This window comes from Corythoichthys intestinalis, chromosome 11, assembly GCF_030265065.1.
Source record: "Corythoichthys intestinalis isolate RoL2023-P3 chromosome 11, ASM3026506v1, whole genome shotgun sequence".
Taxonomy (NCBI): domain Eukaryota; kingdom Metazoa; phylum Chordata; class Actinopteri; order Syngnathiformes; family Syngnathidae; genus Corythoichthys; species Corythoichthys intestinalis.
This window is the reverse complement of record NC_080405.1, coordinates 49,363,521-49,380,433: the sequence shown is the minus strand read 5'-3', so window position 1 is coordinate 49,380,433 and position 16,913 is coordinate 49,363,521. Positions and strand designations below refer to the sequence as shown.

General features: G+C 39.7%; 1 protein-coding gene across 2 annotated transcripts in view; it reads right to left on the bottom strand.

Annotated features, from left to right (window-relative positions):
• Positions 1–16,913, bottom strand: part of si:dkey-237h12.3 (teneurin-3) — a 649,923-nt gene that overhangs the window by 11,222 nt on the left and 621,788 nt on the right. For both annotated transcript variants that reach the window (XM_057849309.1, XM_057849310.1), the window contains 2 exons: positions 5,790–7,401; positions 5,443–5,573 (listed from right to left, as the gene is read on the bottom strand). In XM_057849309.1, coding sequence (XP_057705292.1) covers positions 5,443–5,573; positions 5,790–7,401 — 1,743 coding nt within the window. The remainder of the gene's footprint in view (positions 1–5,442; positions 5,574–5,789; positions 7,402–16,913) is intronic.

The following is a 16,913-nucleotide window of genomic DNA, read 5'->3' as shown; positions in this document are numbered from 1 at the left end:
TACATTACCACAACAATAACAGTCCTTCTGTCAACTGACCCATTTACAGGACTGGGGGAATTCTAATGGCCGTGTAAAGTTTTTCTTGATTCGGTGAGAAGGTGGATAGTTTTTTCCCCGTTGTTCGTGAACTAAATTTCCACACAAACGCACATCGAGGTACCATTAACTTAGCAAGGAGAGGTATGAGAGTCATTTTTCGAGTGTCCCAGAGCTCGCGAAATTGGGGGGGCGGGGGGGCGCATTTATCCAACTTTCGTCAGCCGTAATTGTCTGAAGTTGGCGCGTCGGTGTTGTGCCGAAAAATAGCCACTCCACGCGAAATGTCCCCCCGACGGGAGCGCCCACACGTCACTCGTACAAACAGCCTTTTCTTACCAATCGATGGACACGGAAACGACGTTCTCGTACCGTGAATATGTATCATTTTACTCTGCTTGAACTAATAAATACTTTACTGTGACCAACGCTCTGAAAATAGAGCAAGGCTTTATTTTGGGCCCCGCCTCTCTGCGCAAGTTCAATCAAAGTTTGCTTTCCGTCCAAGACGGCCGTCCACCGCTCACTTTCGCCGAAAAGTCCGATCCAAACTATTGTAATGCCCCGGATATGGGGAAGAAGGAGAGAAGTCTGTATTTGCTTACCCACTTGATTGTGGTAACAATAATAAAGAAAAACAATAACAAAATAACAGCGGGCTGCTACGACATGCGACCGCTATCTCTCGCTATCTCGCTCGTTCTCCCATTCTTCCTACTCGTTCCCCTTGCGTCTCTTAAATGAATAAATAAATAAATAAAATACTACTCTAAAATGCTGCTCTCACTCGCGCGGGTAGTAGAGTGGAGTGGGCTACAGCTGTGTAATCGGCTGACTGACGCATCTGATTAGTATCTTTTTTTTTTTTTTTTCCGGCGGGGGGGGGGGGGGGGGGCGCAAACGAGACTGTGGCGGGCCCAAACGAGACTGTGGCGGGCCGCCACAGTCTCTTTCATTGGTGGGAAACACTGAGCTGCATAAAAAAACTCAAAGTGTGTTCCTAATAAAATCCAGATTATTTTTTTATAGACGGTAATTTTCGGACTATAAACTACTACTTTTTACCCTCATTTTAAATAGTGCCGCTTATTTATTGATTTATTTGGGTTAAGAGGTAACACTTTATTTGATTTTTTTTCTTCTTCTAATGAGTCACGTCATAATTATGATTGTCTAATGACAGTCTTATGGCACAATTGTCAAATAAAATGTTACAAAATGCCATAACTAGCAATTAATTAAACAACTGGAACAGTAACTAAAGAAATAATTAGCACAGAACATGAATTTTGATTGTTATTTACATCTGTAGCGCTGCAATATATTGCTAGGAGGCATGTTGGACAAAAACAGTGTTGACAGAAGGTGGCAGCAGAGGTCACAACTATTTAGGTTGAATTCTGATGTCACTAGCCTCTGTACGTCTTAACACAAGCTATCTGACCCTCATTGTTTTTAGATTGAAATGTTACATAAAATAGTAAACTCGTAAAAGCCGATTTTTGGGGGTATTTTTTGTATGGATGCAGAAATGTCTAACTTTTTGCCCCAAAAAATGGGCAATCAGCCAAAAATTACCTGACTATTTGAATGTAAAGTTACACTATTGTGTATCGATACAAAACCCAACGTAGCGGCTGTCACAAAACAAAGAGCTTTTTACATTAAAAATCCTTGTAAATAATTGCATAAACCCCACAATTTCTATAGACATGAACGTAAAACAGAGTAGATTCTTGGTTAAAAGCAAAACACCGAGCAGTTATAATTCATTTTACGTAAATATTTCAAGCTAAAGTTAACGCAAATGTTTTCATTATGTTTCAAAGTGCATACATGTTGGTATTTTATATAATAATTACCTTGAATCCTTGACCAAATCCCTCTTGAAACATTCCTGCCTGCTTGTATACACTATACCTTTGGTCCTTTTTCCACCTAAATTCGGCGTTAGAACGCAGCGTATGTTAATTGCAGTTAAAGCTGCAGTGACGCTCTGCCTGGCATGGCCCCCTACGGGAAGCCGTGGAGCAATGTCTGTAGGAGCTGTCTCGCCAACTGATAGTGAAGTCTTTATGAAAAAAAAAAAACATTAAAATGAATTTTTTCTGAAAAAAAAATATTAAAAATGGAACAAAACATTTTATACATTTAAAAAAAATGACTATTTGACTTATCCTGACTTCCTCCTAGTTAAAAATCATAACTTTAACATTTGTTTGAAAACAAATCAGGCTTCCTGATGAAGCACGACTCCTGTAGAGAAGACAACTAAGGTCAGCCTCAATCTGGAGGTCAATCAAGTTGGCCGAGTGCACTGAAACGTTAAAACCTCAACATGGCACAAGATGGCTCTCTAGGAAGAAAGCACTCTGCAGCAGACAAATCCCCTCATGACACTCTTCCTGTTTGGGCCTCCAACTCGACCGACTGGAACTTACATTAAAAAAAGAAACTTTCAACTTGAAGGCAACACCAAAATACACTGGTTGTTACAGCGGCAGACAGCAGTGGGAAAAAATGTATTCTGCCGTAGGAAGTACACTGTTTGCTTTATTATGCAAATAAGACCCAATTAAAAGTAATATTCTCTTGGAAATGCATAATAGCCGTGTCGGCTTCATAACACGCTTATGCAAAAGTAAGAAAATAAAGTTTTATTGCTTCTGTCTGCACTCCAACAAAAATATTGTGTCTGTGATTTAAAGAGCACTTAAGTGCAACAGTATTGGTGCGGCACTACAAAGACAAAATGCATGACTACAAGAATAAAGTAAAAAGAAAGAATTCTGAGAAAAATGTAAGATATCTGTGGAGCATTGTTTTTACCAGTGCGGTTGTATAGAAAATATGTGTAGTGCTGCAACGATTAATCGATTAACTCGAGTAATTCGATTAAAACATTAAAAAATAAATAAATAAATTTTTAAAAAAAGCTTCGAATCAAATTTTTGCTGCTTCGAGTATCCGTTTAATTAGAGTGGCGTTGCAATGGTTTGTTTTGAAAGTGTTTGCATTTAGTTTTATTGATTTGGGTGGGTACACTGCCCTCTAGTGGCGACAGTAAATATGATATGACTCATTTAACATGGCTGATTCCAGCTGGTCCCTGTTAAGAACAAGATAAGGTATGTTTTTTTTGGGCTAATATGTTTTTGTAATGGATTCGCAATTTAGTTTATAGGTAGATGAAGCCACTTTTTGTGGGAATATGTGTTAATTCAATTTCTTGTATTCAGCATTGTAAAAAATAAATAAATTAAAAAATACTTAGCATTTTATAGCATTTAAGCTAGCGGGATTTTGCTACGCAAGTTAGCCAATTTTTCTTTTTTTATTAATTGTTTTTTTTTTTTTAATACCATTTGAGGCTAAGCACAGGTATTTTAATGTATTTTTAAATTAAAGTGCAATTCTGCGTAGTTTGAAGAAACACATGGGAATTTTTATTTTGTATTCGAATTTAATGCTGTTTTGAAAGTGCAATCTTAGTAAGCCTTTGTTTTATCTCCTACAATTGATTCTGCAACGCATTAAATGTTCCTAATCCGATTACTCGATTATTCAAACTAACTAGTTGCTATATTAATCGACTACTAAAATAATCAATAGCTGCAGCCCTACTAATGTTTAAAAAAAATAATTAACTTGTCAAATGTGTGTTTGCCTGAAAAAATAATATGACTATTTTCCTTCGTAAAAATTACTCTAAAAAGGACTATTTTTTTCTTAAAGAAATACAATTATTTTTCACCAAAAATGTATTTTAGGGGTAAAAATATGTATGTTTTTCCACAGAAAAATAATTGTTTTACTTACTAAAAAAAGGACTATCCTCATAGGACTACCTTTTAAGTCAGTGAATTTGACATATTTTTAAATACAAAAATAAAACTTCGAGGGTCTACAATGTCAAGATGGACCATTTTTTCCAACAAAGCTAACATTCTGCTGGGGCTGTCCCGATCCAATCACGTGATCGGAAATCGGGTCGACTGCGCCATTTTTCAGAGGACTGGAATCGGGTGAAAAGGATTGGGTTTTTAATAATAAAAAAAATGATTTATGTTTTTTTCTGCCTCATGCTCGCACAGCACAGCCTCTCACTCTCCATCCTGCTGCTTTTCTTGGTCAGCAGTGCCCTCGAGTTAGCTACTTAAACCTAATAGTGACTGACAGGTTTGTAGCTTTGATCTTGCCGGAGAAACTTGGTAGCGCTACGATCAAAGGCGCAAATTTAGTTTTTCTATATTATTGTTGTTTAAAAATACAGTGGTACCTCAACAAGCGATCTCTTCGACACACAATCTTTTTGACATTCGTCGTAAAATTTGACTCGCCATTTGTTTCTACATCCGACAACATGCTCGAAATACGACGATTTATTACAGAGCCGCAGCTTCTTTGTTTTCCCACAAGACGAACGCACAGTGGATTTTTTTTTTGAGAGAAACAACATGGGTTACAAGAAGGTTAGTGCAGGTGGTGAAAAAAGGGCAAAGGTGAGGCTTATCATTGAAATAAAAATGGAATTGATCGAAAAATATGAGAGTGGTGTACGCGTTCGTGAACTGGCCCGACAACACGGCCTTAGAATGTCTATGATCTCGACGGTCCTCTTTCGACCTCTGTTCGCCAGTCTTTATAAGTTAAGGTGACAATTATTATTGTGGTAACATCGCCATAGAAATCGCCGGCTTTGTCAGGTTTTTAATCATTTATTTCAGAACTTGTGCAACAAAAACACGCCTACTGTCTGCCGCAGATGACGCCAACAAACACACAGAACATTAAAAGGGAAAGTAAAACCTATACAGTACCGATCTCACCGTCACAACAGCCACGCGGTGCGTTCAAGCATGGCACACAAAACACATCCACATCAGAATCCGATTAGTTATATTATTCCAGGAATTATTATTATTATTATTATCCTGCATTATTATTCCGATTTTTATCTATAATTTATTTGTTTGCGTAATTGGCATTTTTAATAGTACCAGCAGTATTTATTAAGGATTTAGTGTAGTTTTTCAGGATGTGGAATGAATTAATGGAATTAATAATGTATTCTTATGGGAAAATCCTGCTCGACATACGGCCATTTTGACTTATAAACAAGGTCCTGGAATGAATTAACTTCGTATATAGAGGTACCACTGTAATTCACATTATGAAGGTGGCGTTGTGGGACAGTAATACCTTTACTATTGATGAAAAAAAAAACTTTTTTTCCAGTATTGGTTTGGGACTGAAAAACAGCAGATTTTCAAAATCAGACTCGGACTCGGGTGCAAAAGTATGCAATCGGGATGTCCTTACATTCTGTCCTCAAAAAAAAAGACAAAAATACTTCAATTCTACATACACAACTGCTGTTAGCCAAATATGAAAGGAACCCACCGGCAAATCATCCCACAGCTGACTTTTACTCAGCTCGTACGACGGCAAACTGCTGTCAAACTTGGGCACCGGAAACCCAGGAATGGTATTGTGGAGGTGAAAGCCAAATGTTACCAGCCAGCTGTTTACATCTGTGCGACAAAAGCATAGAAAAATAATAAAACCATTAGGATGACTCAAGAAGGTTAAACAGTAGGAAGTATAAGTGAGTCAAAAAAAACTCAGCTGAAGACAGGCAGTAATTTTCATGTTATTTCCTGACATTTTCTAGACAAGACAATAGAGGCACAGTGAGAGGAACCATTAGTCATAACTATAATGATCTCATAACTGCACAGATCTCTCACCTGCCACATATTCTCTCACTTCTTGGACTTTGCTGATGGGGTTGTTATTACGGAACATGTAGAGGTTAAAAGGCGCCGGCTCTTTACCGACGTCCCTCAGGGTTGAAACGTTCGGCACTGTCCACCTGCCAGACATGATGTCGTAGTCCCTCTCGCCGAAGTGCAGCAGCTTAGTGAGCGGGTCGTACAGACCTCCGTGGAAGCCCAGCACTAGCTGGAAATCGGGATTGGAGTCGAAGTAGACCTCGCCGTAGGCCGTGTGCTGCAGCTGCTTAACCAGAAGACCGTTGCTGGTGAAGACAGCCAGAGGAGTTCCGGTGTTGTCGCAAGCGATGTAGAACTCCTCGCCACTGCTTCTTTCCATGGCGAATAGATGGCCTTGTAGGTCGTAGTACAGCGAAGTGATCTCTGAACTCGAGTGGTTGTAGACGTGCGTGATCCGGGCCGGGTAGCTTAAATCGGCGTAAAAGTACTGCAAGTGCTGGCCCAGACTGGTCTTGGAGGAGACCCTTCGACTGAGCCCGTCGTAGCGGTACTGGATGGCCCACCCGCTGCTTTTGCTGTACACCCGCACTAGGAGCCCCTTGGAGTTGTACTCGAAGATCTCCGCACCTCTCTGACGGAGAAAGCCGTCTTCGTCCATGCGGTACTGAATGTCTCCGAGACGGGTGATGCGGTCCCTGAGGTCGTAGCGTAGGGGGAGGAGTCTTGCGTTGTTCCCGGCGTTGAGCAGGTGAAGATTGCCGTTGAGGTCGTATGTGTATCGCCAGGTCACTTTCTCGTTCAGGTACACAGTCTGCAGCTGGCCGTCCACGTCATACTCATAGCCGTACTTGGTAGTGTTAGCAAAGGGCCCGATCTTGATCTCTCGCCGGGTGACACGACCCACGTCGTCGTACTGGAAGGTGATCCAGTACATGAGTGAGCGGAAGATCTCGTATTGGATTTCCTTGATGCGGCCGTGTGCGTCGAAATGCTTGGTGTAGGTCATCACTGCCGTGGAGATGATCTGATTGATGTCGTAGTAGATAACTCCGAACTTGCCGAACTGCTCCATTTTTCCAGAGATGTCGTCAAACTGGTAGAGGTCAATGGGCAGAGGTGTCTCGTTGATAACGCCTTGCACGCTAGTGACGCGCAGGCTGTTGTCGTAGGTGTAGTCGAAGCGGGCGTTCACCATACCGTCCTCGCTGAAGCGAAATATCTGTCGGTCTACAAGAGGTCCCACCTGCCGGTATCGGATGGAGCAGATAAAGCCGTCGCTCTGAAGGTTGACCGTCTTCAAGACGCCCGCGGTCTCGTCGTAGGTGAAGCTGACTCGCGTGCTGTCGTACAGGATTTCCGACAATTTGTTTTGGCGTCGATAATGGTAGAGCACACGGCGACCGGTGCCGAAGTGGGAGATTCTGAGCAGGAGGCCGTCCTCGCTGTAGTCCACGGCTACAGAAGCATTGCTCTCTGGAGGGTGGTAGAGGTTACGGTAGTAACCCACTGAGCGCACCGTCTGCATGGTGTAGCGGGCTACGCTCGGCATGGTGATGCCCAAGAGGCGGTCCAGAGAGTCGAAATCAAAGATGTACTGGCGCTGACTGTGGAGCAGCAGGACCATAGACTGGAGAATGACAAAATAGAGAACAAGAGAAGAAGTGTCATTTTGTTCTTCCTGTTATCAAGTAAAAGAAATGACAGAATATTTTGACCTGCTTGCGAGAATCGCATCGCGTTTATGTCATATTCTGTGATTGGTTCTTTCAGATTCAGTCTGTGCTTGTTTTCACACTTCTAGCATCGATTTTGAAATCCAGCCCAAACCGCAGAAGACAAGACTGACTTGCCATGTATCTTGTACATGGCAAAAGTCAGGCTGGCTTGCCGGGCTAACATTTATGTCTGTTAGGGGTATGCCTTCTTAGGCACCCCACGATTCGATTCGATTACGATTCAGGGTGCAACCATTTAATTATTGAATAAGGATCACGGTATTGACGATGATCAGGATTATCACAATTATCGGTGCATCATACATTATTAAATAATAAAGCAGCCAAACTAATTTATGTCCATTATTTATTTAAAATGTCCTAATGACTCAACAGGAACGATTGAAACATGCCCACACAACAAAAAGCATTTAGCATGTTTGTAGTGTTACCGCTGTACTTAATCCTGGTTTTACACATTCTGCATCTGGAGTAACTTTTGTTCACCACCAAAAAACGAGACGTTAGCGAATTCGCTAATCAGCATAGTGCTCGGCGCTACCTAGTAACATCTCAAAAACAATAACAATGAAGGCTAAACAGTACAAGAGGGTTCGTGTAGATGCACACGGGACTTAGCAACACACTGGGGACATTTTCCAATCAATAACCTGAACCTATTGCTGGACAACTGAAAGGCTAAGCGCATCTCTCTTCCCCTCTCGCGCTAAAAAATTACTTGCGCACAGAAGAGGAACCACAGCGCGACCTGGTTCTTGCCTGTCAAGAAACTGACCTGTTTATTCAGTGACAAACACAAAACATTATAAATAACAAACAGAAATGGCATAGTCAGTCAGCAAAACGTGCAAATAATATTGTAAACTGTCTTAAAAAAGCAAAACACACCAACAACCTCAGTGGAAAATCCCACAAATCCCCCAAGCTATTAGGTGCTTTTAATGTTTCGTGCATTAGTTACAAAAATTGTATAAAAAGCCTCTCAGGTTTAAATAAACGACTATTTCAGTATCAAGTTAACATTTTAAAACAGTAAATAAAATACTCAAGTCCCCATTCTGTATCAGCAGCTTTAAACTACATTCAATTCATTTAATTTTGCGAATCAACTGTTAAAGTTGTTAAAATTGCTCCCGTTATTCCATAATTTCCCTTCTGTCTACTTTCGACATGTGAAAGTTTTAAAACTGTTTTAAAGATAGATTCAAGTCAAGATTTTGCCGATTTAGGAGTATTTTAGATAAAAAGTTAATTAGGTTCGCTTGGAAGGTTCACAACAGCCTACTAGGGAAGTCTTCTGCTTTACGATGTCGGCTGTTTACTAACGCATCTGGTTTTCAATACTTCATTGTTGCTAACACAGTCGAGTCTGTCATGTAGCATCTGGTTCTATATACATATGATATCTATTATCTCCAGTAAAACGACGTTGACGTAGTTTGTTGCGGCTGTCAGCAGACGTCAGGTATTCTTGTTTTTTATCCAGCGGCATGAGTTGAGCATTGGCATTACCCGGTTCTAAGACAAGTTATGTTTACTTTCGGGACGCAATGTGGTCAGTTTCTCATTGCGTCCCGAAGACCGCGCTGTGTATTAGTTCCGCTTTACTTGACCTATTGCTGGACAACTGAAAGGCTAAGCGCATCTCTCTTCCCCTCTCGCGCTAAAAAATTACTTGCGCACAGAAGAGGAACCACAGTGCGACCTGGTTCTTGCCTGTCTCATTCACACATTTATTTTCAAGTCTTTTGAACAGGAGTAAATTTCTCGCTCAGTAACTTCAGCTGAAGCCATCTTAACCATGTGCATCCCTTTAGGTGTCCGGGCGACAGGTGGCAGTGGGCTGTCAATTAGTGAAGGGAAAAATCATCGTTTTTGAACAATTATGAATCGTAATCGAATCGTCACGTGTCAAATCTCGATTAATCTCTTAATCGATTTGTTGGCACACCCTGAGTGTCTACCATGAGCAGATTTACAAAAAATGGAAAATGAATGCTAGACAAGTTACAAGAAGTATTCCATTGTGGGCTGGAAATTTAAGGCATTTCCAGGCATTTTTCAAAGAAGTCTTTGTCCTAGAGATTCCTACGAAATGAAAATAACTTCTGGAAGCCTGTTTCATGAAATTTAGGTAGACCTACAATAATCTCAAATGCCAGAATATACACAAGGCATGAAAATGTGTCAGGGGTTAAAAAGGTGAGAAGGGTGTGGATAAAATATGTTCCGGTACATTGTACAACCAGGGCTTTCCCAAACGACTAGTTTTCTCCCAGTTAGTCAGCCGACTATTTTTATAGTTAGTCAACTAATCTATAGGGCTGTCAAACGATTAAAAATTTTAATTGAGTTAATTACAGCGTAAAAATGAATTAATCGTAAATAATTGCAATTCAAACCATCTATAAAACATGCCATATTTTTCTGTAAATTATTGTTAGAATGGAAAGATAAGACACAAGACGGATATATATATTCAACATACAGTACATAGGTACTGTATTTGTTTATTAAGACAATAAATCAACAAGATGGCATTAACATTATTAACATTCGCTTAAAGCGATCCATGGATAGAAAGACTTGTAGTTCTTAAAAGATAAATGTTAGTACAAGGTATAGAAATTTTATATTAAAACCCCTCTTAATGTTTTCGTTTTATTAAAATTTGTAAGATTTTCAATCAAAAAAATAAACTAGTAGCTCGCCATTGTTGATGTCAATAATTACACCATGCTCACTCATTGTGCTGAAGCCCATAAAATCATTTGGACCCAAGCGCCAGCAGAGGGCGCCAAACACCAAAAAGCAAGTAACAAGTGGACATTACACTGCTGTCATTTTAATCTGTTTGAGCTGGGCATGTGCGTTAATTGCGTCAAATATTTTAACGTGTTTAATTTAAAAAATTAATTACCGCCCGTTAACGCGATAATTTTGACAGCCCTACTAATCTAAGAATGTTTTTTTTCTCCTTTTAAAATAATTTAGCAATGAAATAACTAGTGCAAAAGAATGGAATGTAAACAAATTCAGAACACTGACGTCGCCTTTCCAACATGATTTAAAACAATTCTTAAAAAAATATCTAGCATTAATTTTATAGTTTTATAGTATTTAATAGTATACTACTATATATAATAGTAGTATAATAATTATTCATTGCCAATCAGATTTTTCTCAAAGGGTGTCATTTTAAAGCTATTCTTAGAAGAGAATCTGAATTCTGAAGTATGTGGAATTAACTCCAGATATCGTTATTAATATGACAATCATGATGTGCTTTTATTTTGAAATGTTCACCGGAAGTACATCCGCTAAATTGCTAACAGTATGCTTTACACGCCGCAAAAAAAGCTCTTTTTGTCATTGCATGTGGTGTCCGTAATCAATTTTTTTTCATGTACAAATGCTGTAAACCAGCGACTTTTCATGTTTGAAGTGTCACCCTTTAACCGCAGGTTTGTGTTTTGGAGAAGACTGCCAATGTTTTACAGCAGACTAAAGTAGGTTGTCTCCTACCCTCCTTTGTTTTCTTGAAATAAGTCAATGTTTTGGCCACTCTGGTGCGTTTTTTTGGCTTTGTGCCGTTTTCCCCGCTTGCGTCCGACATAAAAAAAAAAAATCTCCCGACCCCCCCCACCCCCCCACGCGTTAAAAAAAAATTCTCCTCGGATCTACACAATTCAAGTAGGTCACCTTTTTTTACTTCAAAACGGCGAATTTCGCCAAAAGATGAGAGATTTTCATGCCTGAAACACAGTAAATCTGCAATTTTGCCATTGCCAGGGCTGCTTATAAAGATAAGCTATTCTTTGCGATTTTATCTGATCGCTCCTAAACAATAACACGCACGAGGATGTGCGCACATGCAATCTACTGCCAACTTTTAACCTCGAGATAACGCAGGCAAAACATGTAAAAAATTAAAAACGATGCTCTGGGGATCCATAGATACTGGCCCATGCTACATGGTTAGCATGTGTATCAAGAGACAAGTCTCACAAAGCCATGCTCAAACCCAAACAGGAAGTCTGCAAATTTAGTTTTTTTAGTGTCCATTAAAAGTCAATTCGGCATTTATTCGCATTTAGGCCTTCCTCTTCCCCGTTGTCGTGAAATTTAAGGCGTAGGATGATGGCAAAATTGGACAGCTAAACTTGACAACTTTCACACATAACTCAGGAAGGAATTGCAATTCCCTCGTCTTTCACACTGTTGCCATTACTGTCTAGTTGACTCAACAAGGAAGTGATCAGAGGGTGGCTCTCCAAGCGTTGTACAGTAAATGTAGGGCCAGAGCAACGGTAGTCTCGCTGAGGTTTGTTTCCCCCTCGTGTTAAAATGTGATGCTCAATCATCCGCGGGCACGTCGGCGTTCCCCGAGCTCCCTGAGCTCTTGCAGTTGCTTACGTCAAAGAGCGTGCACACGGGCCTCTCGTGGTCACGCAATCAAAGCCAAATCCCTCCGCGAGCCCAGCACAGAAACAACAAAATAATCTTTAAACAGAAGAGTTAGAGCTAACCATGAAACGAGCCCGTGTTTTGTGCTGAGTTGGCGATTCAATAAAATCAGCATTATATGAAATGAGCCGTATATCTATTTAGTTATTTATTATTTTATGGGAGTATATTGAAAATGAATATCAAAGAAATTCCTCCGTGTGCTCTCAGTGCTCGTTTGAGGGCTCTGTCTGTTTTGTAAGCAAAGACATTTTATAATCAGACGGCTCATGGGTCAACTATTAATTTCTCTTTTATTTCATTAGTGTGAGCTATTTAAAAACAACATTAAACCTGCAGTTATATTAAAATTCTATGTATTTTTTCCTTTACTAATTTTTTTTTACAGCCAAATGTGTAAAAAATCTAGACGGTTCATTTGCTGACTAACAATGTAACATATTGTAATGCCAAGTGAAAAGCATGAATTTCAGTTTTTGTATTCATTAAGACCTACAAAAAAATATCAACTGCCAATTTTTCAACTGCCAATATGGCAGAGATCATGTATTAAAAACATGTTGAATAATTTATATTTTGGACTTCTCGTGTCAACATGTGATTTAATTTGTAGTTATCTATTATTTTAGAACTTATTTATACCTTCAGACAGAAAAAAAATCCATGTTGGGTTAATCAGTCTTTATTATTATTTTATTTCTTTAGATTAGGGATGTCCCGATCCAGGTTTTTGCACTTCCGTTCCGATACCGATATTGTTTTGCACTTCCGATTCGATACTGGCTGATACCGATACCGACCTATCTGAGCATGTGTTAAAGTTTAAAGTTATTTAGCCTCCTTACTTAGTTGTCAGACTCATGTTGAAAAAGGTTTTAGTACCCTTGATAACAACTAGCCAGCTCAATTAGGTGAGTTTGAATACCACACAACGATTGGTAACAAGAAACTGACCTGTTTATTCAGTGACAAACACAAAACATTATAAATAACAAACAGAAATGGCATAGTCAGTCAGCAAAACTTGCAAATAATATTGTAAACTGTCTTAAAAAAGCAAAACACACCAACAACCTCAGTGGAAAATCCCACAAATCCCCCAAGCTATTAGGTGCTTTTAATGTTTCGTGCATTAGTTACAAAAATTGTTTATTTAAACCTGAGAGACTTTTTATACGACTATTTCAGTATCAAGTTAACATTTTAAAACAGTAAATAAAATACTCAAGTCCCCATTCTGTATCAGCAGCTTTAAACTACATTCAATTCATTTAATTTTGCGAATCAACTGTTAAAGTTGTTAAAATTGCTCCCGTTATTCCATAATTTCCCTTCTGTCTACTTTCGACATGTGAAAGTTTTAAAACTGTTTTGAAGATAGATTCAAGTCAAGATTTTGCCAATTTAGGAGTATTTTAGATAAAAAGTTAATTAGGTTCGCTTGGAAGGTTCACAACAGCCTACTAGGGAAGTCTTCTGCTTTAAGATGTCGGCTGTTTACGAACGCATCTGGTTTTCAATACTTCAATGTTGCTAACACAGTCGAGTCTGTCATGTAGCATCTGGTTCTATATACATAGGATATCTATTATCTCCAGTAAAACGATGTTGACGTAGTTTGTTGCGGCTGTCAGCAGACGTCAGGTATTCTTGTGTTTTTTATCCAGCGGCATGAGTTGAGCTAAAGCCGTGAGTTGAGCATTGGCATTACCCGGGTCTAAGACAAGTTATGTTTACTTTCGGGACGCAATGTGGTCAGTTTCTCATTGCGTCCCGAAGACCGCGCTGTGTATTAGTTCCGCTTTACTTGACATATTTCAATAATCGGAATTTGGATGTTTGTGAATTGTTCTCGAATCTTCAGCGGCCGAATCGCGTGTTGGATGGTGCGTCTTTACTCACGTGAGATAATGGCTCGTCATCCAGAATGAATTCTTCGGCAATGACTCTTGTTATTCCCTGGGCTTTGGGACTGTCAAGTGCCAGTTTGTCACGCATATCAGAAGTTTCTGGCAGTGTTAGTTGCGTAGGACCTTTCTTTTTGTCTTCGGTTTTCTTAACATACTCCTCATATTGTTTGTGGTGGTATTTCGCTAAATGCTTGATTAGGTTGGTTTCATTTAAACTTCTTACAGCTTTACCACTATGCTTGACTTTATTGTGGCATATGTTGCTCTCTGCCTCTTCGTCTTTGTCGTCCTTTAAGGTGAAATGATCCCACACAGCTGACATTTTTACCAATAAAGTCTCTCGGTAAATTGGGAGACGGTAATGTAAATGTAGTGTGTTGAAGGTGTGCCGTGAAATGCGGACCGGATTTTAGGGAAACCGAAGCAAAAACGGGTATGGATTATGTAAATCGGTGCGCTGGAAAACCCGGACTGGATTTAAAAAAAAAAAAAACTGGATCGGAAGTCTGGATCGTAATTTTTCCCATGTTCCGATCCGATACCGATGCACATTTTTTTGCCCATATCGGCGTCCGATCCGATCCAAATATCGGATCGGGACATCTCTACTTTAGATACTTTTGCAAGGCCTCTACGTCAAATATGAATTGTACCTAGTTTTGATGTAGAGATAAACGATATTGGAAAAAAATGAAATTGCACTTTTTTAGAGGGTTTGCTAAAAATTTCACTAGATTTAAATACCTCTGTTTTGGAAGACTTTGGTTTACTCGCTATGACCACATTGTATTCATTGGAGATGTCCCGATCCGATCACATGATCAGAAAATGGGCCGATCGTGCAATTTTCAACAGGATCGGAGTCGGGTGAAAAGGATTGGGTTTTTAACTAACAAAATACAGTCATGTGAAAAAATTAGGACACCCTATGGAAGCCTGTGTGTTTTCTAACATATTTGGTCATATGGATATTCAATCACAATTTTAACAATCTTGCGAGATTCAAGCAATAGAACTAAATGAAAAAAAGTTTTTTTTATAACTTTCTGTAATCTGTAATTCTAAATAAATGCAATTTCTGTTGAGGAATAATTTAGGAAACCCCCACATTCAATCCCACTTAAAATGGCTAAAATCACACACAGAGGTATCACATCAGGTGCACATGATTAGAACATCATTACCCAGAAGTTTTGAAGGAAGCTTGGCTTATTTAAAACTCACATTTAGTTTGGTGTGCCCCTGACTGTTGAGGTGAGAGACAACACAATGGTGAGATCAAAGGAGCTGTCCAAGGCCCTCAGAAAGAAGATTGTAGACGCTTATGAGTCTGGTATCGGATTTCAGAAGCATACAAAATCAGCCATACCACTGTCCGGAAAATGTCCTCTACAAGTGGAGGACATTCAAAACAGCTGCCAACATGCCCAGGTCTGGCGGTTCAGCAGGTTCACCCCGAGAGCAGACCGCAAGATGCTAAAAGATGTCTCTAAAACCCCTAAAATGTCATCACGGGACCCACAGGAGGTTCTTGTTACTGTTGATCTGAAAGTACATGCCTCTACAATCAGAAAGAGACATCAGTTTAACCTTCATGGTTAAGGTGTGCATGGAGGAAACCTTTGCTCTCCAAGAATAACATGATGGCCAGACTGAAGTTTGCCAGAGTGAATGTAGAAAAAGACCAGGACTTCTGGAATATTGTTCTTTGGACAGATGAATCTAAAGTTGAATTATTTGGACACCAGAACAGAGGACATGTTTGCCATAAACCCAATACAGCATTCCAGGAAAGAACCTCATACCAACTGTGAAGCATGGAGGTGGAAGTATCATGATTTGGGGATGCTTTGCTACAGCAGGACCTGGCCAGCTCATCATCATCGAGACCACCATCAATTCTATTGTGTGTTAGAGGGTGCTTGAGGAACATGTGAGATCATCTGTCAAAAAATTAAACCCGAAGCGAAACTGGACTCTGCAACATACCAGTAAATCCACCAAGGACTGGCCGAAAAGCAAAAAATGGAAAGACAATGCCCAGATCTTAATCTCATTGAGATGCTGTGGGGTGACTTGAAACAGGCTGTAGATGCAGGAAACCCCTCACACCTCTCACAGCTGAATGTATTCTGCGTTGAGGAGTGGGGCAAACTTTCTTCAGAAAGATGTCAAGCACTGGTAGACGGGTACAAAAAGTGTTTCACTGAAGTTATTTCAGCCAAAGAGGGTACCACTAGGTATTAAGTGGTAGGGTAATCTAACTTTTTCCTCAGTTGGAATATGCATTTTGTTGATATATTTGGTTTAATGAGTAAAACGATGTTAATTTTTGTCATTTACCTGCAATTAAATCACTTTTTTTTCCCACAGATAAACAAAAACAAGATCAGACATTGATACGTGAACATTTCTTAATAAAGAACTGAATATTTAATGGGGTGTCCTCATTTTTTCACGTGACTGTATATCTATGTTTTTCTGCTTTATGCTCGTACAGCCTCTCACCCTCCCCCCTGAAAAGCAGTGCGACCAAATTGTTATTCTTAGTCACCAGTGCAGCTGGCGTTTGGTACTTAAAGGTAATGATGAGTGACAGGTTTGTAGCTTTGATCTGGCCATAGATGCCTCGGTAGCTCTATGATCAAAGGCACAAATGTTTTAATCATCATTAAACTTGGTACTCAGTCTAAAGTGTGCAGTGGCAACTCATTCATTGTGTAAGTGGGAGGCTGTTCTCGGCAGCATGAGGGTCCAAGAAAAAACAACATCTTTTTTTTGGTATCGGATTCGGGACTCGGTATTAGCAGGTTCTCAAAATGAGGTGACTTGGACTCACACTCAGGAGCAAAAGGTAAGGGGGTTTATCTGTGAATGATGAAGATATATAATGGGATCCAGGAAGCCATGCCTCTGAACAATTGCTGCTTTTATGAAGAAAAATAAAAGTTTGGCTACCTTAGTTAACCCCCGCAGAAAAAAATAGCTGTCTACTATAGTTGAAAATATTACATGAGCGCACTTAG